A 25,613-nucleotide genomic window follows, 5' to 3' on the forward strand; every position below is an offset into this window, starting at 1 on the left:
CTCCACCGCGTGTTCCAGAGGAAACCTCACAGTATGCCAGCAGCAACACGCGCTCGAGAGCACGGCCAAGCGGCGGCGCTGGCTTAGGCCGTTCACAGACGTCTTAACACAGCAGTGCCAGCCCCAGAGAAGCCCGCGTAAGCCCCGAGCTCCGGCAGGTCAAGGCCAAGCTCAGCTCCTGCAGGACAAGCTCCCCTCAGGTGCTTCCCTCCTGCTTGGGCTGCTCCGGGCCAAACCCCCCCCTACCGCGTTGCCGTGCACCCACAATCGTCACTTCCGACTTGTCACGGCCCCTTCCGGGTCGCGCCGCCTTCCCGCCGTCGGATAGGTCCTGCCGCACGGCGGGGGAGGTTCCCGTTCGGCGGCGCCGCCCGGGGGTAGCTCTCGCGCGCGGGGGCCGCAAGCTCCGCCACCGCTGTCCTCGCGCCCAGCCGGGCATCATGGCCGGGACCTGCGCGGGAGACCGCGGCCGCCGCTTCGTCGCAGGCGCCCGGTGGCGGCCGGCGGGCGGGCGCTGAGGAGCGGGCGGTCGGGCATGGCCTCCCCGCCCGGCGGCGAGCAGCGGGCTCTGCGGGAGCGGGTGGCGGCGCTAGAGGCGGACCTGGGCGCCTGCCGCGGGCAGCTGGAGCGGGCGCAGCGGCGGCTGCGCCGCACCGAGCGCCTCTACCGTGAGGCGCGGGAGGGCAACGAGGCGCTGAGGAGACAGGTACGACCCGGCTCCCGCGGCCCGTTCGTCTCTTCGGGCCGGGCGGCAGCCGGTACCAGCCCTGCCAGGCATACGCGCTGCCGTCTTCCCCCGACCTGGTGTCCTTGGCTCCCTCCGCCTTGGCCGAGCTCATGGGGCAGGCTCTCCTAGCCTGCGGGAGGGACCTCAGCGACCAGCAAGTGTGCTGCTGCATCTTCTGGCTCCAGTTTGCTGTCCCGAGTCAACGCTCAAGGTTTGGCTCGACAGGTGGTGGTGTGGGAGTGGTAACGTCTTCTCAGCCACAAAGTTGGTTTCGCAGTCAGAAGGAAAACTGCATTTAGCAGCAGAAGAGAAGCGTAATAAACAAGGTGAGGTAAAGGAAGAATGGAAAAACTGTCCTATGGATGCTTATGAGGGTGGTGAGACACTGGCACAGGTTGCCCAGAGAAGCTGTGGCTGCCCCATCCCTGGCAGTGTTCAAGGCCAGTTTGGACAGGGCTTTGAGCAACTTGTTCTAGTGGAAGGTGTCCTTGCTTGTGGCAGGGGGGCTGGAACTGGATGATTTTTAGGGTCTCTTTCAACCCAAACTGTTCTGTTTTCATAAAATGCAAGTTTGTCACCACTGAAGAGTGTTGCTTGAAATCCAACTTTTCAGGGTGGTCATCTTAAGAATAACTTTAAGTTTTTATTTTTCCTTCTAAGTGCTTGACATTATTATACCCTTTGTGAGCAGAAGTTATGTTTTTCATTATGCCAACCATTCAAGTAGAATATTGTGTGCTGCCACTCAAAGACCAGTTGAAACACTTGTAGTGCAATTGTGTTGTGTTTGAATTATAGAATGTGGAATAGCCTGATACTCTTTTCTGATGTGGATCCCTAAAATCCAATGTTGCGTTCTGTAAGATGCTGTTCTTCTTTCAGGTTGAAGAGCTCACTAAGGAAATCCTCAGTAGGAAGAAGAAGGATACATATAGCGTAGAAGTACAGACAGAGGACTATGCTGCATGGTCACAAGCAGGTAGAAAGGGGGTGATTGCTTTAGCAGACATTATCTTATATAAAATATATTTCAACTCTGCATAAAGCTCAGTAACCTGACATTATCTCGTGGACCATTTCCTACTTATTCAAGCCTTTCCTTTTAGAACAGGATAAAACATAGCACGGACTGTAGCAGAACTCATGTCATAGTAGTCTGTTACATAGTAATCTCATGTATTACACACATACATGCTCTACCAGATTTCAGAATACGTTAAAACAAGATATAGTTTCTTCAGTAAGAATAGAATAAATTCAAAGCAGAGGCACTACCTAATAATTGATTTTTATTAGGCTACTTACAACCGTAAATTTCCAGTTTAAGATTTACGATCCTTAAATTGCATTGTGTAAGATACTGCTATGCTAATTTATGCTACTTCAACTTCCTTTCCCTTCCCACCTCAACAGATTATTACTGCTATGAAGATTACTACAATCACACCGATACTCAGGATTGTGCAGCTGAACTGCCAGTGCAGCACAATCGTGAGACTGAAGGCACTGAGCATAATTCCACAGAAGAATTGCAGACAGATGTTAATGTTTCGTTAAGGACAGATAGCACCAAAGTTGCTGAAGGTGGAGAAGAGGAAAATTTCATCCAGAATTCACAGGTTATAGAAATGTTTCAGGTTTTGCCAGTTTTGAAGTTATCACCCTATTGGTATTACATTTCAAAGATGTGCTTTGGTCTTGCTGTCACTGGGGAGGGAAGAGGGGAGCTGGGGGTTGGTTTTACGGGGATTTTTTTGCGGTTTGGGGGGGTGGTGTTTATTTGGTTTTGTTTGGTTGGCTGGGGGTTTTGTTTGTGTGTGATGGTTTGGTGCTGATAATAGCAGGCAAACATCCTTGTGCTATGTAGCTAGTTCTTTCTGTAGTATGTTCCAAGTGTAACATAATCCTAGATTTGTTTAAAAAGAAAACAAACAGAAAAAAAACATGTCCTAGGTAGGGTGGAAGCATGGGTTTAAATCAGTGGAGTATTTTCAAGATGGCCATGCTAACTATCTGAAAATGTACTTTTTCTTTTCTTCCATTGATGTAAGGAGACAACAGAGACAGAAAGGAAGTTGTTGGGGGGGGGTAATATGTCTGTTTTGTTGTGGGGTTGGGTTTTTTTGTTCTGTTATCCAGCAGCTTAGCTGATTTTGTGCCTTAGCATCTAGCAACTGAAACAGAACAAAGCAGAAATATTTTTTAGGAATGTACTGAAAGATACTTGCTGTGTATATTTTTCATCACAACTACTTCTGGATAAAGGTTGGGGAAGACACAGTAGGAGTTTATCAGTAAACTACAGCTGGATTTTTTTTCTTCTTCTTTAATAGCTATTGAAACAATCCAAGTCCATCAAACACTAATTTGTTTTATTTAAAATAGGGTATTGTAAAGTGCTCCTTTTTGGAAGAAAATATAATTTGTTACTTTCTGGTATCAGGAAGCAGAAGATACTTCATTGCCAGAGGGTTCTTTGGCAGAGAGCTTGAGAGCTGCTGCAGAAGCTGCTGTTTCACAAACTGGATTTATTTATGATGCAAATACAGGACTGTATTATGACCATAGTACTGGATTCTACTATAATTCGGTAAGGATCATTTTCAAAACCCTCAGTGTTTTTTCTCTGTTTCAAAAGTTTTAGTAGTAAGAGTAGATGTGAGCAAAGAACTAAGATAGAAACTGACTTTGATTTGAAAAACATGTTACTGAAGATGAATAGTAATGGAAATTAGTTGTTGACAATTTCAGTCAGTTTATTTTCACCAAATTGAATCTGGCTTGCCCATGATGGTGATATCCCTGTCTTTTTCTTGACCTACGAGCTTTTCATCTTGTGGTCTTCCCAGTCCTGGTGAGGAGGAGAATTGAAGAGCCTGGCTGGACAGGCCACCAGGTAGTCAGCCCTTGTCAAGCCATCACATTTGAGTTTTGTTTCGATTTGTTTTTTTTTTAAACTTAGTATATGGTTCCTAATTAACTAGGTATTTCTTTGATGAGTGTATTTATTGAAGTAGTGATAACACAGTTCTTTGCTCCTTATAAAGGAAAATCAACTGTATTATGATCCAGCAACTGGAATTTATTACTACTGTGATGTGGAAAGTGGCCGATACCAGTTTCATTCACGAGTGGATCTACAGTCTTATCAGACCTCTGGTACTCAGCACACCAGGGATAAAAAAGGGAAAAAGAAGAGAAAAGAGCCAGAGCGGATTACTGCAAATGACCATAAGGTAATGTTAGAACTGACAGACAGAAAGCACGAAACCTAAGGTTTTTTTCATGGTGCAATTTATCATGTGGGGTTTAGTTTTATGCTGAAGATGTATGCTTATTTCTGAAGGATTCAGACATCCTTAAACTGTGTACAGCAGGTTGCTAATGTGTGATTAGTGTTCAAATAATTTTCCCATTCAGTAATTAAGGATGGAACTCTAAACTTGGATCCCCTCACTTTTTCAGTGTTAGTTTCTTACAGTACAACTGTATAGATCTCTAAAATTGAATGTCAGCAACCACACCAGAATGAATTCAGGGTATTGTGGGGGCTGGATTTACATCAGAAAGTCAGTATTACCTCAATGTCTTGGTTTGGGGGCTTTGGCTTGTGGTTTTTTTTGATGGTGTTTTTTTGTTCTGGTTGGTTGGTTGGTTGTTGTGTTTTTGTTTTAAATTCATATGGTGAACCAAAAACTGACTGAAGGTTTGGAAACACATACACACACCACCCCTTCTTTGTGATTGTATTCCAAAGCTCACGCCACTGACATTTTACTGTGTCTCTAACATCATTTAAGATTGAGGAAACATCTGTGAAGTTCAAATTCTTTGCATGTTATGTTCTCCTATTGTTGTGTTATTTGTTCAGTACATTTTTCTTGTCCACAGTGCATGAATAAGCTGTACATCTTAATAAATGATCACTATAAGGGACTGAAGCCATATTATTTAATGCATAATTCCATTCTGTGGGCCTCAGTCAAGCAGATAGGTTGAAATCTGAAGTAATCGTATTAGTACACAGGTACTCTTTCTTACATAACAGTTATGTAGCACCAGTACCAAGTCTGAAAATTTCGTATCAGGACTTGAGATCTTATGAAAGGTTTGAAAATGGAAGCTGTTTACATTAAGAACCAGTGAAGGTCAGTTAAGTGGATAGTGGTAGTGGATTGACTGCAGATTTTATAAATAAATAAACAGATGCCCCATCCCTGACAATGTTTAAGGCCATGTTGAACGGGGCTTGGAACCATGTGGTCTAGTGGAAGGTGTCCCTGCCCATAGCAGGGAGTTGGAACTAGAGGATCTTTAAGGTACCTCCCAACCTCAGTCATTCTATGATTCTGTGATTATAGCTGATGTGGGAGTTTCTTCTCTAAGAAAACTTCATGTAAACCACTCTGTTCTGAAATAATGAGGTGTATACATAGCAACAGTAATTGTAATGATCATTTAAGACTTCAGAGAGGGAAGCTAACATAGTTGAAGCTAGGAGTTTTACCGGCATCGAGCTTCTGTGCAGGTTGTGTGCAACTACTGGATTAGCATTCTGTCACTCTCAAAAGGCATTGTTAATACAGAACTTCATTCATCATGCATCAGGAAAGCGTCATCAAAATAAGTAGAAATAAGGGTTTAATTGCATTATTGTATAATGCAGTTAATAAATCTCCTAAATTTAGTCTTGTGATCAACTGTTACATACTTACCAAAATACACAAGCATATTTATAAATGTTCTGTGGCACATCTGCTCTGATCTGACAAATAATGTTGACTACTTTTTGGGATCCAATCAGAGTCTGCTTCTGTAATTTGATTTTTCTAGAAATAGATGCTTGTCTTTAGCTTAATTTATGTTGATAAAATGTATAGATGGTTTGTTAGCAACTCTTGTGTGAAGTTTTCATGGTCACAAGGTAGGAAGTAAGCATCCACTTTCTGATGTGTTCTACTGATAGTAAATGAAATACTGTGATTTATTTTGAATTGATTTCTTTGACCAACAAGGTAACAGGAAAAACGTTTAAGTCATATTAATTAGTGTACAGATCTTTGTGAACAGTAAGTGAAGGTTAGTGTCATAGTAAGAATCGAAGACCTTTTCTACTTTTTTAAAACAAAAAATGGGAGCATACAAAATAAAACAAGAAAAGATTACTCTTCATTTTAAATTTCAGAAAGAAAATAATGTCTGTTGTAAATGTCATTTACATAACTTAGATTTAGACAAAACAAAGAACCTGTCATGTTTTACATAGCTCGGTTCATTCTTATGTGGTTCTTAATCATATAAGAAATTTGTTCTTAAAAAAAAAGGTTACATTAGTATAAAATATTGATCTTTTATTCTAATAGATCTTAAGTTTTTTCTGTTATAAAACTGAAAAAAAATAATTTATAGGGTGCACAGTCCAATTCAGAGATGCCTGGTATTTCTTGGCAATATTACTGTTGTTCAGTTTAGTGAGGTATTGGAAAAGTCACTAATTAGTTCATGCTAGTTACTGTGTTATTTACGTCCTGAAACAAAACCCAGGATGTCCAGTTTTAAGTAGGACATTGTGGTTGAAGAGTTGTCTATTGAAATATTTTCCTGAACACTTAACCCAGCCTTCTCCTTTTTCCTTCCATAATTTCTGGAAAGTATAGTTCACTTGACTTTCTACAGCCAGTACAAGGTGGAGAACAGTTTGATTTATTGCCTGGTCTGTGGACCAGTAACACTGGTAAATAGAGCAATACCAGAGACTAATTCTGGGAATGTGTCATGCACCCTTGAATTTCATTATGCCTAAATGAAGATAAGGTGGTTTATAAGAATATGCGTGTGAAACAAGGGAAGACAGTGAGCAGTAGTTCTAGAATCTCAAGTACACAAAACACTTGCAAAACTTGTTTTCTTTCTTTTCCAGTTAAAGAGTTAAATATAAGCAAGTTTTGATAGATATGCAGTATTACTTCGAAGTTGCCAAATAAAAGAAATACAAAATTTAGCAGCTACATGTGTATATTATCACAGCAGATATTTCTGTGTGGATGGTACTGGTAGCCATATAGTTTTTACAGAAACTGTATGTGAATTTTGAAAGATTTATTCTGTTTAAACCAAAACTAATACATTTTTTCAATCTAAAAAATGGTAACAAGGGCCAATCTGTTAACTCTGTTTCTCGTCATAGGATGATTTTCTAGTTGTGGTTTAGTTTGTAGCTATAGTGAAAAATTTGATGTAATCAGCTACATCACATACAGTACCTATTTATGAGTAGCAAGTTGGGATGCTTAGAAATACAGAAATGACAAGTGTAGTCTCCATCAATATTGCAGCATTCTTGAAAAATCAACATAAATCTGAAGATCTAAAGAATAAAACTAATATGTTAAAATATTATTGTATTTTTAACAAGCTGCACTACGAAAAAGAAAATACTAATGAGTATCTTCTAAAATGAATGTATTTCTAATTGTAAAAAACAAAAAGCAGAAAGTAACTCATGTGATTAGTATCTCCCGAGTAATGTTCCTGATTTATAAAAGTATTTTGTGTAAAGAGATTCTTTTCAGTCACCAAAGTTCTGTATTCTGTTTTCTTTTGACTTGTGAAACTAAGCATGCTGCCCACATGCTTGCTTTTAATAGATGATGAGAGATTTTATTTGCTGGCTTGAACTATCAAGTAGCCTCTCTGCAGCTCACACAAAAGGATTGGTGGAATACCTTGGAACGTTAAAGCATACAGTTCAGTTCTTATACCTGTTTGTAGTGGCAGACCAAAAAAAAGTGGGGCAAGAAATACCATGTGATCTGCTGTACAAGAAAAACCTTTACATAAGTAAATTTGTAAAAAGTTAAAGAAAAAACTACAACCATGAGGTTGCATAAATGATATTGTGATCCCTGGCCCAATATCAAGATCCAGTGCTGCTATACAGGCTGGATAATAGACTGTGTGCAGTAGCGATCATGTAGTTCTGCTTGTTGTACTGGGGACGTTAGAAATACGTAGCAAAATTTAGATGCAGGGTCTGCCATATGCCATTTTTCCCCAGAAACTGTTTTTGCAGTTTATTCTTAAAACAACTAATAAATTGTATTTCAACACGATGCTCAAAATTAACTTCTGCCATGCTCTGCTCCATTATAGATACGTCCTATCTCCTTGTGTAGGAGAGACAAGTCTTTTGTAGTAGTATTTCCCTTAGAACTCTTCAAGCAGTGATTTCTTTTTTTCTTTTTTTTTATCATGTGTAGTTTACTTGTGCTGATATTCGTCCCATCTTTAGGTACGTCAGTTGACAGAAACCATGGCTAATCTGAAGATTTCTTCTTTTGGATTGGCAGCTTCTGGTGAAGGTAGAGTTGAGACAACAGATGCATTAGTCTGTGGGTGTTTACCTTTAATCTTGATACTTGCATTAAAGGAAAACTAATATCTAAGATACCTATTTTCCTAAAGGAACTTAAGTTTTTGGAAGCTATTTGATCAAAATCAGTTCATCTACAAAGTAACTTTGAAATATATTTGAAACACTGTATAAGTAAAACATCTGAAGAAAACTTTGATTACAATTCTAGGATATTTGGCAAGAGACATAGTTAGCATTACTGTATTAATGTACAGTGTCCTAACTAAACAAACTGTGCATTCTTTAAGTAAGGCAAATTTATGTTTCCTGTCTTTTCAGAGCTGTCCTCCTGTGTTTAGAATGGCTTCTTTCTGATACAGAAAGAGCTTTGCCCTTTTTCTGGCTTTTAATCAGACTTTTTTTGCATTGGAAATTCAAGTATTGTGTAGGGTGGAAAAAAGTAACTGAAGTACTTGTGAAACAGTGCTACCAATTAAAAGATGTTGAACAAGACTGGACCCAACACCGATCCCTGGGGAACACCACTCGTTACTGGTCTCCAGCTCAACATTGAGCCATTGACCATGACTCTTTGCATGCGGCCATCCAGCCAGTTCTTTATCCGCCGAGTGGTCCACCTATCAAATTGATAATGTGGTCAGAACATTTGCCAGTGAAGACTGAGGCAAAGAAGTCATTGAGAACTTCAGCCTTCTCCAAATCCAGAGTAGCCAGTTCTCCTGATAGCTTCCAGAGAGCGCCCATGTCGTCCCTAGTCTTTTTATTTGCAGTGTACCTATAGAATCCCTTCCTGTTATCTTTGACATCCGTAGCCAAGTTTAATTCTGACTGGGCCTTAGCTTTCCTAACCCGGTCCCTAGCTTCCCGGACAACATCCTTGTATTCTTCCCAGGCCGCCTCTCCTTGCTTCCAACTTTTATAAGCCTCTTTTTGCCCTCAAATTTTTCTCAGCAGCTCCCTTTCCAACCAAGGAGGTCTCCTGGCCCTCCTGCTGCACTTCCTTCTAGTTGGGATGCAACACTCCTGAGCTTGTAGCAGGTGATCCTTGAATATCAACCAAGAGTCTTGGGCCCCCCTGCCCTCTAGGCCTATATCCCATGGAACCTCACTAAGCAGGTTCCTGAAGAGGCCAAAGTCTGCTCTCTTGAAGTCCAGGGCAGTGAGCTTGCTGCACACTCTTCCCACTGAATTTGACCATCTCGTGATCACTACAGCCAAGGCTGCCCTGGAGCATCACATTTCCAACCAGTCCTTCCCTTTTGGTGCCCATGAGGTCAAGCATGGCACCTCTCCTTGTTGGCTCTGCTATTACTTGCAGAAGGAAGTTGTCTTCAATACAATTGAGGAACCTCCTGGACTGCTTGTGCCAGGCTGTACCGTCCCTTCAACAGATGTCAGGGTGGTTGATGTCCCCCATGAGGACAAGCGCCTTCAAGCATGAGGGTGTTCCTGTCTGTCTATGGAGTGCTTCATCCACAGAGTCCTCTTGATCAGGCTGTCATAGCATCATGACATAAAATCGTAACATGGTTAAAATCCATATTCTTTAGGAATGCAATTTTTAAATCCTCAGTTTTGTACAGGGATTTCTAAATGTGAAGATTACATTTTTATCAGTATTTAACAGAGCTACTTAGTTTATTTGCTTTCTTACCAGTTGAGTGTAACAATAGCGGAAAAAATAAACTGCTGAGAACTGCTTTAATGGTCATATTGGCAGAATGTATGTACAGAATGCTTCGTCTGTCTATCAGTTTTTTTTAAATTCCTGTTTTCAACCTGGAAGAGAGAGTGTACTCTTTAGTAAGCAGGTTTTGAAACAGCAACTTTTTATTTTGTAATGTAGAATATCTGAAGTGATACCAAAAATTAGTATCACTGGATTCACTGTGGGGAAAGACATAAATGGATGGGGTATTATACTTGGGCATCAGTGCATCACAATCATCTCTTGCTCTGCCTCAGTGTTATTTGAGTAGACCATTTAGTTTCTCTGTTTTCAGAGTACATGAGTAAAACTTTGATAGATCACAGTATTATGGGAAAAAATGTATTTAGATTTATAGAGCACTTTGGTGTATTGGATATTGGTCTAATATATATATAACAAACATATAGACAAGGATAAATACACTGGAAAAGGTCATTCATAAAAGTGAAAGTCAGATTTGCCAAAAAGATTACTTTTGGCAAGATTACTCTGTATTTCATTTAAAATAAACATTATTGCCAGTGACCTTGTGATCCTTTTCCTTCCTTGTTTTGATACTTCAGAGGACTCCAGGAGGACACCTAGTACATTGTGGAGAAACCCTAACCACATCAACAGTCCTCATTTTTCTACTGAAAATGAAGTCTTTTAAAATGTGCTGGGTTTTCCTGACAATCTGCTGTCTTACTGAAAGTATTTCAAAAGTACACTGTAAAGTCCTATCCATCGTCTTGACTGGTGTGCTCAAAGGGATTCTTGTGTTTGTCTTACACCCATGCCACTGAAGATTAACATTCACATTAATGCATGTATCTTGAAATGTCAAATGTTCTGTATGAGAACTCACTGAAAAAAGTTAAAGTTTGTTGGTTTTTTTTGACTGATGTGCTGCAGCATTTGGCACAGTTCAGGGCAACTGAATGCGTTTGTTTTGAATTTAAGATGGTAAATAACTGAAAATATGAGTGGTTTTTAATTTATCCTTTCAAGCCAAGCCATTCGTGTTCATTTTTCTTTTCCCTTTTCTTCTTTTTTTTTTTTTTCCCCTGAGATGATCATCAGGGTTAATAGAGATCTAAATTTTCAAGGTAAAAATTAATCTTGCGAAATTAATACGACATTTTGATGTTTTAGATTTCTCACTTTAAAAAACGTTGTTCTTTTTTCTGCTGATGAAATGAAGTGGTAAGGATCTTAATCTGTCTTTTATTCAGTGAAGAAATTTGTTGCAGTACAAAATGGATTCTCAGTAGAACTGTTTCATGTAGCATAAATTAAACTTCTCTCTAGTATCTTGATGAAAGGCTTTTTTAAAGTTGAAATTCTGAAAGGAGGAAGAACAGGTGATTAGGCAAGCATGGGTGGGCATTCCAGATATTTTGGGCCACTGTGGGGAAAATGTGAGAAGAAGACAAAACCAGGAGGAAGATATGATGAAGATCAGTTAAAGAACTTTTAAACAAGTCGCAACAGTTGAGTGAGAGAGGGACAGAAGTAAGTGTCATAAAGTCGAAATGGAAAAATATTCAAGATGCTGTTGTACCAGTTTGAAAGTGAGGACGAGGATCTTGAGTTTTGTGTTGAGAAAAGAGGAGGCAGTAAGTGAAGTTTAGAAGAAGAGTGCAGTCTCCCAGATAGAAGACGGTCTCTCTTGGTCATGCCTAACAGGACATGAAAATGTTTCTACCGAAATGCTCTGTTGACTGCATATGCAAAGCTTCCTGGAAATCTAACTGTTTCTTAATAGTTGTAAAAATAATTCTTCCTAGTGAAGAATTTACTTCCAGGCTGATAGCAGACTTCAGAATAACTCGATCTGTAAAGAATGTAACACTCTGTAACTCCCCTCCAGGATTTGGACACAGAAGAGCAGAAATCATCTAGCAGTCTGAATTGCTTTTCCACTACTGAGCAGCTAAGTTCTACTGAAGAAGAAGAGTCTCCAGGCATAAGAAAGAAGACTAAAATGGACACAGAACCACAAAACAGTCTAACAGCCAAAGAATCGATTTCTACAGACAATATAAATTCACATTCTTGCAAAAGTACACCAGATGCTGCAGCACATACAGATGAAAGTAGAACAGCAGAAACAGAGAGTGAGCCAGAAGAAGGTGAAATTACAGATTCTGAGTGTGAAACATACAGCAGTGAGGATGAAGTAACAAGTGAAGAAACTGCTTATTCAGAAGACTCAGTAAATGAAGGTGAATTATTATGGCTTTTATGTATGATGTTACAGTATTTTTACAGGAGTCCATTAAGAACTAACTACAAGAAAACAGTTTGGATAATTAAAAAAAAACGATACATAAAAGCACGTGTCTTAAGATACTTTGAATTAAGAAGTTATATATATGTTACTAGCATTTGTTTCTTTTTACTTGCACGGAAGTAAGTAGTGGTGTATCTGTAAAAGCTCTTTCAGGGTATAGCGTCCTGTGCTTGTGTAGAAACCTCACTGGTGATATAAGATCTGTTTAGATTAGCACAGGGACAGGAGAAGAGAAAGTCTGTTGTGAAATAGAGGTTCTAGTACAGAACTCACAGTAATTTCATATATTAACTCCAACAAATATATAATATTTTTGATACTGTACATAAACAGTCATGTATTGTTCAATGTGAGTGCGCTGTGGTGAAAAGGATGTTCATGGAGTACTCAGTACTAGTTGAAATCCCAGTTTGTCCGTATTCCAGCGGCAAATTGCACGAAATGAGTATAGAGAGGAAACCTGTATACAGTTTTGTACCAGAGGTGTTCTAGAATTGAACTGTCTTTTGGAAAAAAAAACCACAACAAAACCAAACCAAACCCCAACAAACAAACAAAAAAACCCAAACAAACCAAACCCCCAAAACCCTGTGAAAACTGTAATGCAGGAAATTGTACCTATGTATATGCAAAGGATACAGGTAAGCAAATGCACAGAACGAAATACAACCTCTAGATGTCTGTACTGCAGCCTGTGCCCTACTCACAGTTAGTTTTTCTCTTCCTGTTTTCATTACTTTACTTACTCAATTACTTAGATTCTGAGTGATCAATGCCATTCAAAATGTGAATCAGGCTTTCAGATGTCCTGCCCTTACTGTTTTCTAATAAATTCTGCAATAATGCTGGAGTAATAAAAACTGGAGACAGTTTCTCACCTCTTTGTACCTTGTGAGCTAGTGTCTTCCCATCTTACCATGTCTGTTCCTAACTGAGATCACTGGAGACTGTTTTTGCAAATGTACTTCCCAATAACAGAATTTATAGAACTGTTGGAATATAATTACTTAACTGGGGCAAAAAAGCATAGGTATCTTTAGGCTCATCTATTATTTTTTTACTTTTTATATTGGTACATAGTTCTAATATGAGTAAAAACTAGTAAAAATACATTTGACATCTAAATTATCAAATACAAAGTTCTGTATGCATTTGGTTTGAGATGTGGTGAACAAATAGGTGCTGCCTTTTCTCAAACTAAAATTGTATTCTAATCTGTTATCACTAATGATCCATAAACTTACAGTATGAAATTTTATTAATGTATTTATATTTTATTGTTTTCACTAAATGGTTGTGCAGATGTAAATAACCAGAATTAGGAGAACCTTTTTAATACTTCAGTATGCAGTCAGAAAGCCTTTGAAGCAGTAGTCTCATCAAAGTTTTCTCAGATGTGCTTATACATTTCTTTTTCTGAAAGTTGCATAGGATTCAGCCAGATCATGGCTGCATGTTTATCAGTTGTTTGAAAGCTATGGGCTATAGGGATAAAACTGTAATTTGTTGCTAGTAACAGTATTGGGTTTTTTATATAATTACAGATGAAGAAAAGATCTGGCCTCCTTGTATCAGAGTGATTGTAATAAGATCACCAGTTCTGCAGACTGGATCACTTTATATTATCACAGCTGTGAAGCCTGCTACAATTGGAAGGTAAAATTGAGTGGAATTTGTTATATATATATGTATATATATATGTATGTATATATATATATATATCTGAAATTGTACCTCGCTTTGAAAGCTGTGAAAGCCGGTCTGGATTGCTTGTCCCTACTCTTCATGCTTGTCCTCCTAGCATGCAGAGGTTGTGAGGTACTCTGGAGTTAGGTTAGCCCACATTTAGGTCATGTCACTTAACATCATGCCAGCCGTGATAATAGCATACACAGTTAATTTTAGCTGAGCAGTCAGTGATTGTTAGTGATAACTTGATCTCGTGTCTGAGCCCTAATGGCAGCATAACTGCAAGTCATTCTTTGAAAACTGTTGTTTTCTAGAAAGTAAGGACCACTAATAACTTTTTCAGAAATGGAAGAACACACTTTAGAAATGCAGGATCATGAGGAAACATATTCTAGAGTTCCTTAACACACTCAAATTCCAGTAGGGTTGGTTCATCATTTTTAAATAGTAAAATGGGGTTTGTGCTAGTTCGTATGTATTTTTTAAGTTCTACTAAAAAAAAAAAAAAAAAGCTTGTTCATTGTGGGTGATGAATTTAGTGATGAATCAATGCTTTTTTCCATGTTTATTGAAAACCTCACTCCTTTTCAATAACGCTGAAGTGTTTTGATTCATTCTTACATCTTGAGTGTTCTAGGTACATTTATGTGAAGATTAACAAATGATAATTCTTGTGTTTTGCATGTAGGTCCTTTGCTAGCTGTGTTGCTTCTTCATCCCTAGTATAAGGAACTAATACACAAATTCTTGCTCCTACTGCAGTATCTTTGATTAAAAAAAATAAATTATACAGGTTACTCTTTCATTGCTTGTATTACCTGCTTAACACGGCCAAGAAGTCAACTTCTGCATTGAGTATTGAATACCAATGCCAGGCTTCACTGAAAAGCCTAAAAGAGGCAGTGTTTGGACTGTTATTTACAGGCATTGTATGAGTATAAACGTTCAGATAGAAATGACAAATTTATAGACAAAAATTTAACAGTACAGCTTGATCATATGTTTATTGTCTACTGTGTATAGTTTATAGATGGAAGAAGGGACCTGAAGCAAGTACTCACATGGTCTGTATAGCAACACAGTGGTTTATATCTGTAAAGCTCCCCAGTAGCTCAGAAGGAAAACATAGTATTAAAGTTCTAGTGAAATGCATGTATTTCTAATTTGTTGTGATTTATCTATCAACTTGCCTTTTCAGAGAAAAAGGTGTTGGACACACACTTGAGATTCCTGAAGTTGGAGTCAGTAAGGTAACTCTTGTTTCTGTCTTCTGAAAGATAGATGAATGAAGCTTTTTATTTTATGTTTTTAATTTCTTCAAAACCTTACATTAATTTTCTTAAGAACTTTGAGAATGAGATATCTGAAGTTAGAAAAAGGAAAACATACAGTATTTTCCTGAACAGGAATTTAACATGAACAGCAGTTTGATTTCAAAGTCTAGAAAATCTAAATTTTTATTTATATTTTTCTATTGAACTTTTACTAGTCCACAGTGTAATTAATGCGCAGTAAAATCTTGCATTTTCTAGTTGTTGAACTGGAAGAAACTTACTGTTCTGTTAGTTACTAATGGTATGTAGAATATTGATGTACCTAGTTAGACCTTCGTCATAAAGTAGTCAAATCCTTGCAGTTGAGGTAGACCAACAGGTTTTTTATTTATGTTTCTTAAAGGCAACTGTATAAATACGTAAGTGATGTACAGAGAGTTTGAAGATTTATCATTTCTTTCAGTAACAAGTTTTAATGGATTAAAAATAAATTAATGGCTCTTGCAGACCAAAAATACAGCACTCATAATAAAAGAAAATCTAGATTGATGGACACATGTCATCCAAACAAACAAACAAACAAAAAAAAGATAAAACTGTCTGCAAATGCAGTATCTGAAATACACTTTACTGTTTCACTATGTCTGTTTCAGATGATAGTTCTAATTAATCAGCCATGTATCATATTTCATATTGAATAATTTCCAGAACAAATCTTTTCCTGCTATTAATGACTTTTTTTGAGGCATTTATTTGAAATCGGGTGCATGGAGAAGCCAAGTCTTTTTCTGTGATGCAACCATTTTAGTACCTGTCTGTTTATATGAGAAGTTACTTCACTTTGCAGATAAGGACTCAAAGGCAGGAAAATAAATTACAGATCTGTAGAACCAAAAAGCTGACTAATAGTTTGTTTACCTTGCTATTCATAGTTAGTAGCTGTGTAACACTTTGTCATTTTCTTGATTGTAAAGTGAGATTAAAAAAAAAAAACACTGCACCCTGTAGATCTTCAAACATCTTCAGAAGAAGTTTGGGTTCATCCTAATCAATAAAACAGAGCTAGGAATTAAATTATTTATTGAATGAGCTAGTCATTTTCCACTGTTAGGGGAGTATTCCTGTTGTAAATGCTAGCCTATCTACAAAATGCTACTTTGATTTCTTTTTTTATTATTTTTTTTTTATTACTGAATGTAGCAACTCCATTATTGCTCAAAGATAAGAAGAGATTTGGTTTTAAATGAACATTTTCTTCCCAGATTGATTCTTGTTTTTTTTCTCAACTGTAACAAAAGGGAACTTTCTTGTCAAATTTGAAGCAGTCACAGGTTTTTTTAGATTTCTGGTTTTTACTGAGACCCTTAGAAGGCTGCAGAAATTGATGTTTTAGTTTGGTCAGTGGCCATTTTTGGAGGTAGAGTATATCTTTGAGTTTGGAATTGTGTTTTCGCTGTTCAGTGTCTATGTAAAATTGAAACAGCAGAACAAAAAAATTAGGTTGTTAGTCTCAGTATCCGAAAGGATATAAAAGAAACAGCAAATGATGGTTAGTCACTGTGTTATGGGTTATTAAGAGTACCAGAGACACTCATTTAAAATGTATTCTGAAATCTTACTTTAAAATAGCATATACATTGTTAAGTATTTCCTTGGTAAGAACACTTCACTTAGGCTTCTATTTATCAGTTCCATGCAGAAGTGTATTTTGACCACGATTTGCAAAACTATGTTCTTGTGGATCAAGGCAGTCAGAATGGAACAGTTGTTAATGGAAATCACATTCTTCAGGTGAGTATTTGTTGTTTATAATGCTACATTGAAGAAAACTTTAGTCATGGGGGCTTCTTAAACATATTATGGCAAATCACTAACAACATCATTGTATGTTCTTTCAGACATTTGTCTTTTCATTGTTTCCCTCCTCATTTTAGGGCTACTTACAATATTTTTATGTTTTCTTTATATTAGGTTGCAACAGTTGCAGTTGCGAGTGTGAAATACCCACTGCAGTTGAATACTTACCTGTATTTGTCAGACTAAGTTGAATTAATGTATTATGAGAAGTATTCATGAAATAGAATACCTTTAGAAGTACCCTTCATTAGCAACTGATTAACATGGCTTTCAAAACTTTCTTTTGCTGTAGCCTAAAGCAAAATGTGATCCCTACATCTTGGAGCATGGAGATGAAGTGAAGATTGGTGAAACTGTGCTTTCTTTTCACATACATCCTGGTAGTGATACTTGTGATGGATGTGAACCAGGACAAGTCAGAGCGCATCTTCGCCTTGACAGGAAAAAGGAATCTTCTGGTTAGTCGTGTTATTGAAGATCTGTTTGTTGGCTTGTGGGTTTTTGTTTTTTTTTTTCATTTTGGCTCTTTATTTTTATAGCTATTTATTTTATAAACATAATAATTACTTCAGTTTTCTTACAGTTTTTTTCTGACCTGGGAATAGTAAACAATACGTGTGTCGTGGTTTAAGTCCAATCAGTAACACAGAACCAGTCACTCTTTCCCTCCTGGAGGGATGGGGAGGAGAATTGAAAGAATGTAACTCCCACGGGTTGAGATAAGAACAGCCCAGTAACTCAGGTATAACACAAACCACTGCTGCTACCACCATTAATAATAATGATAAGGGAAATAGCAAGGGAAGAGAATACAACTGCTCGCCACCCGCCAAGCAATACCCAGCCCGACCAAGCAGTGATCTAGCCCTTCCAGGTAACTGCCCCCAGTTTATATAGTGGGCAGGCATGACGTGCTGTGGTATGGAATACTTCTTTGGCTAGTTTGGGTCAGGTGTCCTGTCTCTGCTTCCTCCTGGCTTCCCCTCCTCCCTGGCAGGGCATGAGACTCAGAAAGTCTTTGGTCAGACTAAACATTACTGAGCAGCAACTAAAAACATCAGTGTTATCAGCGCTGTTCCCAGGCTGAAAGTCAAAAACACAGCACTGCACCAGCTACTAAGAAGGAGAAAAATGACTGCTACTGCTGAACCCAAGACAACATGATGATGTATTTTTTTCTGTGCGTCCATGTGTAGTAATATTAGAATAAAAATTCTCACAGTTGTCTTAAGTTTCAAAATATTGTTACATTATTAATTAGAAAATCAATCCTGTATTCTTCCTTTTAGTTTGCCCAGCACTGAGCAAAGAAGAGCGAGAGTTAGTCAGAAGAAAAGCATTAAAAAAAATACGGGAAAAATATGGTTTACAGGTGAGTTTACAATATAAGTTGATTAAGGGTTTGATGTCTACATCTATTTTGTGATTCCTATGTTAAGCCGTAGAATTCAGTGGATAAGGGGAACTTTAAAATTCATTCAAACTTGGGCCTGGTGATGATGGCAATAACATCACACACATACCTTACAAAGTATGGCTGTAAGGTAAGAAACCATTAAATGAGAACTACGTTTTTTTTTGTTATAAGATGGACCTGGTAGTAAGTTTGTTTTTTGTACACTAAATAATAATTATTTACAAACATTTACAGAAAGCAATTATAGTAACAGGTGATAAAAGTTCTGTTAAAAGTTTAGGAAAAGAAGATTCATTCCATTGTGTGCAAGATTCTTCATCCTTTTGAGCTTAAGATTTTTATTAAGTAATTTCAAATTTTATTTCTGCAAATTAAGTTTGCACTGAATTGCAGTGCTGTTTTTTATTTAGAAAGGAAAAAATAATGAGCAACTGAAAAACTGATGGAAGGAAGAGGGAAATTTTTAAAGTTTTTATTTTAAGTCTGCTTTGCTATAGAAGAAAGCCAACATGAATGTACAGGCAATATAGTATGTAAGTATTCTAGTTACTTCTGTTTTGGAGATTATTTTTATGGGGTTACCTCTAGCACTTGTCCTAAGTATTTGTGTAGAAATCAGAATGACATCATTTCTCTCAAATTCTTGAGGTACCAAAATAATACCAGTATGGCATCTATACACATGCTTAGTTCTGTCACCTATTCTGAAGAAATAATTGCTGAGGAACAGGCAAATGTTTAAACAGAAAGCATGTCTGTATAGTTTTCTGCTTAATATGGAGAGATTGGTTCTTCATACCAAGTGAAGATTCAGGAGAGCCTGTTAATTTATTTACAGCCTCTGTGAAATTAATGAATTTGGCAAAATTAAATTATTATGTGATGATGGCAATAACATCACACACATACCTTACAAAGTATGGCTGTAAGGTAAGAAACCACTGAATGAGAATTATGGGGTTTTGTTATCAGATGTAGAATTAATGAAATAGACTGAAAATGCCTTACTTTTGGCAGCAGCAGTGAAGTTACAAAAAATAAAGAATGTAAAGTCCACTTTATTTCTCCTGATGGTATTTAACCTGCTTATAAAGAATACAGAGTATGAAGACAATAAAGCACTGAAGAATCCAAAGTACAAAGACAGAGCGGGAAAACGCAGAGAGACCATTGGAAGTGAAGGAACCTTCCAGAGAGATGATAGTCCAGCGTCTGTTCATATGTAAGTTTGATGGGGGATGGGGAGACTGGTGTGAGTGGAAGGGAGGCATCCTCTGTGTCTTCAGTGAATCTTAAAAAATTACGATAAAGAAGTACTGATTTGTTACTAGGATACAGTTTGTTAAGTATTCATTACCTATATATAATGTGTTAAGAGATCTAGCAAATAGTATTCTCACTTAGTAGTTCATATGCTCTTTTCCACCTTCCACATAGAATTGTTTGGCTGTAAGAACAGTTAGATCACTTCCTTACCAACTCAAAACCAGAAAGAACTCCCCAGCTGCACTACTGACACTTTCAATATTACCTGTTTTTCAAGTGCCTTGGCTTCTGTTTTTCTTAGCCAGCCCCACTAATGGTACACATACAGATTTTTCACCTGCAGTTTCTTTTGCTGTCAATACCCAGCCTATCTTAGGACATAATGACACTTGCTTTAGTCTTCCTCTTTGATCATTCCTTTGTTTCTGTAGTTGTAGTGGGGTTTTCTTAAAAAAAAAACATGAACTTGTAGGTTAGTAAAAGGATGCATGAGACTGAAATGTGTGTTAGGATGATTTGGTGGTGAGGCAGTGATACTGTCTTTTACCTAGTGCAGTCAGTTCCCACCCAGAAGTTAATTCCAGAAATAATTTAAGTAGTTCAGAAGGACTTCTATGTTGATATTGACCAGAGGCTTGAAATAGCTTTGGTAATATTCATGAAAGAACTTGCAAAATGTAGCACTAGTGTATCCTGCGTAGCTCTTTGTGGAAGTAGGAACAGTATCATACTTGAGTCCTGGTTTCTAGAGCATGCACATTTCTGTCCTTTGGTATTTGTGTAGAGAGCATATTCTTCCTATTAACTCTTGCTTATCAGTTATCTTAAAATTTCTTCAAAGTGAAATCAGCAACAGCAATAAAGGACATAAAATGTTGGAGAAGATGGGATGGAAGAAGGGGGAAGGCCTGGGCAAGGATGGTGGCGGTATCAAGGATCCGGTAGGTCTGTCTGGTTTTTACTTGGAGCAAAAAGGAATAGAAGTGTAATTGCAGTGGAAAACATGCAATCGTAAGCCACTATTCACTTAAAACGTTTTAAAGTCCTGGTTAGGAAGGAATATTCTCAGTAGGGCTAATCTCAAATCACTGGATTAATGAAGTATTTTGAAATTTTTCAGTGATTTTGTTCCTTAAGTAAAAATGCCAGTAATATCAGGGTTTGGTAGAAAACGGGAGTACAGGCAGCTTCTAGCAATTAAAAAATCTCATAACTGAATATAAAGTCTGGAGGAAGACTGAAATAATTTTACGTTATAAGAATTCAAGATGGACTTGGTGGAATTCTTCACTTTCTCTGAGGCTGATGTGGCACAAAATCAAGCTAGGTGAATGGACCATGAGGAAGAAACAACTGGATAAAGTCACTGTAGCCATCAAGTTCTGGGCCTCTGTGGCAGCCCCATTTTTGTTCACCAGGGATGTGCTGTCTTGGCACTAGGGCAGCTCAGAGCCATGCTGTACCTTTTGTTGTCAGACTACCCAGCACAGGGATTATACACTATTGACTCAGTGAGGAATACTTCACAGTTAGTGGCAAGTTACATCATTCAGCACTCCAGTTCATAGTTCCAGAACCGGTGATTTGACACATCTTTTAAATAGTACTTTAGATGTCTGCATATGATCTAGGTATATTCTTCACTATGAGGGTGGTGTGCCAGTGAGGCACTGGCACAGGTTGCCCAGAGAAGTTGTGGATGCCGCATCCCCAGCAGTGTTCAAGGCCAGGTCTGATGGGGCTTTGAGCAACCTGGTTTAGTGGAAAGTGTCCCTGCCTGTGGGAGGGGTTCCAAGTAGATGAGCTTTAAGGTCCCTTCCAACCAAAACTGTTCTGATTCTACATTATTAGAGAGTTAAAGAAAAGCGCTTGGGGATGGGGGTTGGAATTCGTATTGTAAAACATGATTTTGAAGTATACAGAATACCTAACTTGCAGTTACCATATTTGATGTATTTGACAGATCCACCTTCAGTTACATAAGATGCATGCAGGTTTGGGTACCAGTAGACCAGCCTCAGCTGAAGATGTTCAGATCGTCCAGAGCAAGAATAAAAAGAACTGGGATAAAGCAAGAGAAAGGTTTGCTGAAAACTTCCAAGAACCAAAATCACAAAAAGATACACCTAAGATTATACCTTGGGTTAGAGGGACTGTAGAGTAAAGTCCCACGGCAGGGTAATTCCTGTGTGTAAATAGCTGGGAGAGAATTTATTTTTATTCTTTGTTTCTTTTGCTAAAGCAGAAGTTTTGCAATATGTAAAATACAGTTGTGAAAAAAAATATACAAGACTAAACTCTTATTAATTGGTTTTCTGTAGTTTTCATGCTTTCATAAAAACACATTTAAAAAAAAAAACGAATGGAATTTAGGGGCATATTCAAATGAAATACTTGAAAGTGATTATCATCACAAGCAGGGCATTTCCTCAGTTACGTTTAACACAGTTATTCATGGAAAGTCAATACATCTGTCAAAATATTATATACCTTTAACATTTGAACAGTGGTTAAAAAGAAATAAACCAACAAAAAAATCCCCAGGGCCCTACTAACAGGCAGTTATATTGCCCTTTTCCTTTTCTCTATTTTGTGCTTATTCACGATTGCCATGAAATCCTCAGCAAAAGAGGTACACCACTCTTAAGTTCATACAGTTTTTGTACTAGTTACATGTCTCAGCTAAACAGGGGGAATAAAAACTTGTTTTTAAACAATTCATCCCTACTGTTCAAAAATAAATACTCCAGAAACAAACTACCAGGTAGCATTAATGAAGAAAATACTTTTCAAGAGACTGTTCGTAGCCAAGTTTTCTTCTGTGAAGAACTTCCTTGAGATTTGCTCAGTAAATCTCATGCCTTTAAAACAGGAGGTATGTTTAGAATACAGCAATATTTTCTGGGTGTGTGTATTATTTATTAACTTCTTGTTCTAATACATCGGCAATGGAGTTTATGCCAGAAAAATAAACCAGCTAACAGATTTTTGATGGGGAAAGACTGCCAAACTGAAGCTAAGAGGTTGGTATTTTTTGAATCTTCCTTATCATAATAAATCACTGTCAATTTAAGCACTGTGCTTCTTGCTAGGAGTGCTCTTCTAAAATGAGAAAAACTTAATCCCAGCTTAGTCAAGTTAAACCTCTGGTACTTGTCCAAGTACTGGAAATTTGGTAGTCTCAGCATCATATTGCAACATACACGCAACTGTAAAGCACTGTTGAATAAAATCGGGACAGGTTGCTACTTATCTTGATGTATGTTTAGACACATGCAGTGTAAAGCCAAATATCTGATACAGTATTTAAATCATTAAAGCACACAAGTTTAACAACCTGAAGCATGCTTTCAGCAGCAGACAGCTGAACATAGTTATAAGTACTGGATGCCTGCAGCAGTATTACTTAATTTAAATCAGTTCACTGCCTGCCTTTGTACACAGTTGGGATTTTTTTAGTGACAGGTATAAATTTTTGGCTTACTTTGCTGTTGCATTCCTTTATATTGACAGCTTCATGTTTTCAGAGGTTACCTATTTATTTCTAGCTGCAAAAAGCTTTTTGCCCCATCCACCACTTTTTTTTAAGTTTATCTCTGTACTCTTCAGAGTAGATCAAAGAACAAATCTTGGTTTCAAGGGAGAGCAGGACAGACATCCTGAACAGGCATTAGTAGGAACCTTAGTTTTCCCTCTCCTCAGTTATTCAAATAACAGCTCTAAGGAAAGTCCATCATTCTTTCATTGTTGCCCTGCAAAGAAGAAACTCGACGGGATGTAATGGAGTTTACATTTCATAGAGCTTTTGAAATAAGACATCATTTGCCTTCTGCGAGAGGCATGGTCTCGTGCAGTCAAGCACTGACTGCTTTCAGTACTGTCGCTTCCTCACAGTTCCGCTTCAAGTACAGTGCCACTTCAAGGGTTGATCCTTAGTCTCAGTTTACCACTGGTGTGATATACCCCATTATCTCTTGAAGCTGCCTAGGAAAGTGGAAAAAGTGGTGCAATTAATACACACAGCATTGTTAACAACTGAATATACTGTCTGACTAATCAAGCAGCTGTGTACCTTTTATTGAGTAGGAAGACTTCACTTGAGTTAAATAGAGCTGTTAATCCCCTGCCTTAGTGACCTCTTAAAATGTTTTAAGTAAGTTAGGTGAAAGACACCAATGGTGTGCAAGCCTTATGTGCAAATGCAGTACTGCCTTCCCTCACATCAGGAGGGGAACATGAGTTGCCATTGCACTATTATACTGTTGGAGGCTATAACCAGTAAAGTACAGTATGAAGTCTAACTGTCTTACCTTCTCAGTCCTCCAGCCATCTTGCTGTCTTTTCCAACTTATGATACTTAATATTGATCACTTAAGACAAAGTTGCTTTTCTATACATCCAAAGTTGTTTTAGTAACTGATTCTGTGTACCTAAATACTGCTAGCGAATACATATAATCTGGAAGCTGTTAACATTACATTCATCAGTTTACATAAACAATTTATTTTCTGTAGTCCCAACAGTGAATGTTGCAAAGCACTGACATTGCTGAAATTTAAACTAAACTAAAAAGAGTAGGTACGTTCATATCTTCAGTGCTTACTAACCCAGCTGGCAAGTAAAAACAGGGAGAGCATTCACCACTGTGAAAACAACCAGACTAAACACCTTGTGGCTTTGAACCATTGTATATATATGAAATATTTTTACAAAACATACAACAGATGGAGTTTCCTTTCCTGCTGTAAGTGGCTGTATGAAGTGTACCTGACTGGGCCTTTCTGCCAGTACATAACAAACTCAAAACAGCCAGAAGAGATGTCAAAAATGGCATCTGGATATGATACCAATGAATTGTACTTACCAGTGGGCTTTGTTCTATCTGGAGTTTATACAAGTGCTGCATATCTTTGTGACCACTAAATGCAGCATTTTAATGTCACCCAGTTGCTGCCTTCTACATGTTTCAGCTGCATCTTAATCTCACAGTGCCACTGCTGATGAATATACCTGCATACCAGTTTTCATGGCCCAGCCAGCACTTGGTGCAGCCCTCCAGTGCAGCAGGGTACCATCCGCTCTCATCCATTTGTGCCGAAGGGTCTCGGTGTCACTGAAGTGCTACTACAAACAGGGCACATGCCGCTTCGCCTGCTGCTACTGAGCCTCCTTGGTTAAGACAAGGGAAAAACCGAGGTTACGGCCTGGCCTCCCGGCCGCCGCGACGCTTCCAGCGCGCACCCGCGGCTCTATGCCGGAAAGGCCCGGTAGCATTTCCCGCCGCTCCGCCCCCCCCCCATTCCCCGAGCCAGCCGCCCGCCTCAGCACCCGGCTGGCAGCCCGGAGAGCCGCGCGACCTTCCCGCCGGCCTGGCCCGCTACGGCCAGCCTTTACCTCCCCGCCGGGACCGCCGCCATCTTGCCTCGCCTCGCCGCGATCCGTCCGATCCCGCCCTACAGCAGTGGGGGCGGCACCGGCACCGCGCGGGGGTGGCCGAGGGAGGAGCGGAGGCCGCACATGCCGGTACCGCCGCGGAGTTTGGTTTGAGCACCGCGTTTCAGTTTAGAACTGCCCCTCTTGCACCTCCTCTTCTCGTCCTGCCCCGCCGACAGAGAACTGCGGCGCTGCTCCCTCGGCCTGGCTTCTTATGTGGGACCCTGCAGCCCCGGAGGAGAAGGAGAACGGCATCCATCACAGAACAACGTGACCACAGACTAAACAGAAGATGAGGTCCATACATACTAGTGCTAAAATATATTACTTTTTTCTTTTTTCTTTTTTCTTTTTTCTTTTTTTTTTTTTTTTTAATATTTAGGATCAAGAGTGATCCTAAGAATGAGTAAGTGGAATCTCAGGTGTGATCCTGAGAAGTAAAGGACAGGAGGAGCCAGTACAGCAGGAGCCTCTGCCAGTTCTTGGGCCAGCAGAGCACCTCATCCAACAAAGAGCCGACTTCATCGCCCATTCCCTGACCTTCGGTTGTAAATGCCTTGCAGGCCCCATTCCTCAGCCTCCCTGTGCT

General features: G+C 38.8%; 1 protein-coding gene, 1 long non-coding RNA gene and 1 other non-coding gene across 4 annotated transcripts; 1 reads left to right on the forward strand and 2 right to left on the reverse strand.

Annotated features, from left to right (window-relative positions):
• The first annotated feature begins 469 nt into the window (after positions 1-469).
• On the forward strand, positions 470-22,664 carry AGGF1 (angiogenic factor with G-patch and FHA domains 1). The gene is made up of 14 exons (XM_061362059.1): positions 470-706; positions 1,610-1,706; positions 2,141-2,346; positions 3,171-3,317; positions 3,775-3,963; positions 11,666-12,020; positions 13,633-13,744; positions 14,976-15,027; positions 16,741-16,842; positions 17,201-17,366; positions 18,198-18,280; positions 19,420-19,547; positions 20,433-20,532; positions 21,555-22,664. Exons 1-14 carry the CDS (start codon positions 536-538, stop codon positions 21,753-21,755), a joined length of 2,109 nt encoding a protein of 702 aa, XP_061218043.1. The 5' UTR covers positions 470-535; the 3' UTR covers positions 21,756-22,664.
• Positions 20,046-24,847, reverse strand: LOC133216958 (uncharacterized). 2 transcript variants are annotated; one of them, XR_009726761.1, is made up of 3 exons: positions 24,602-24,847; positions 21,519-21,652; positions 20,046-20,538 (listed from the first exon to the last, which is right to left on the reverse strand). It is a non-coding gene; the product is annotated as an uncharacterized LOC133216958 (long non-coding RNA). The 2 variants fall into 2 exon arrangements; XR_009726762.1 differs by lacking the exon at positions 24,602-24,847 and adding an exon at positions 23,902-23,997.
• On the reverse strand, positions 23,788-23,916 carry LOC133216960 (small nucleolar RNA SNORA47). Its single transcript, XR_009726764.1, has one exon. It is a non-coding gene; the product is annotated as a small nucleolar RNA SNORA47 (small nucleolar RNA).
• Positions 24,848-25,613: the final 766 nt, after the last annotated feature.

The sequence above is a fragment of the Neopsephotus bourkii genome, unplaced genomic scaffold, assembly GCF_033783945.1.
Source record: "Neopsephotus bourkii isolate Nb327-2 ecotype Australia unplaced genomic scaffold, CSIRO-AGI_Nbou_v1 NB_1076, whole genome shotgun sequence".
Lineage (NCBI taxonomy): Eukaryota > Metazoa > Chordata > Aves > Psittaciformes > Psittacidae > Neopsephotus > Neopsephotus bourkii.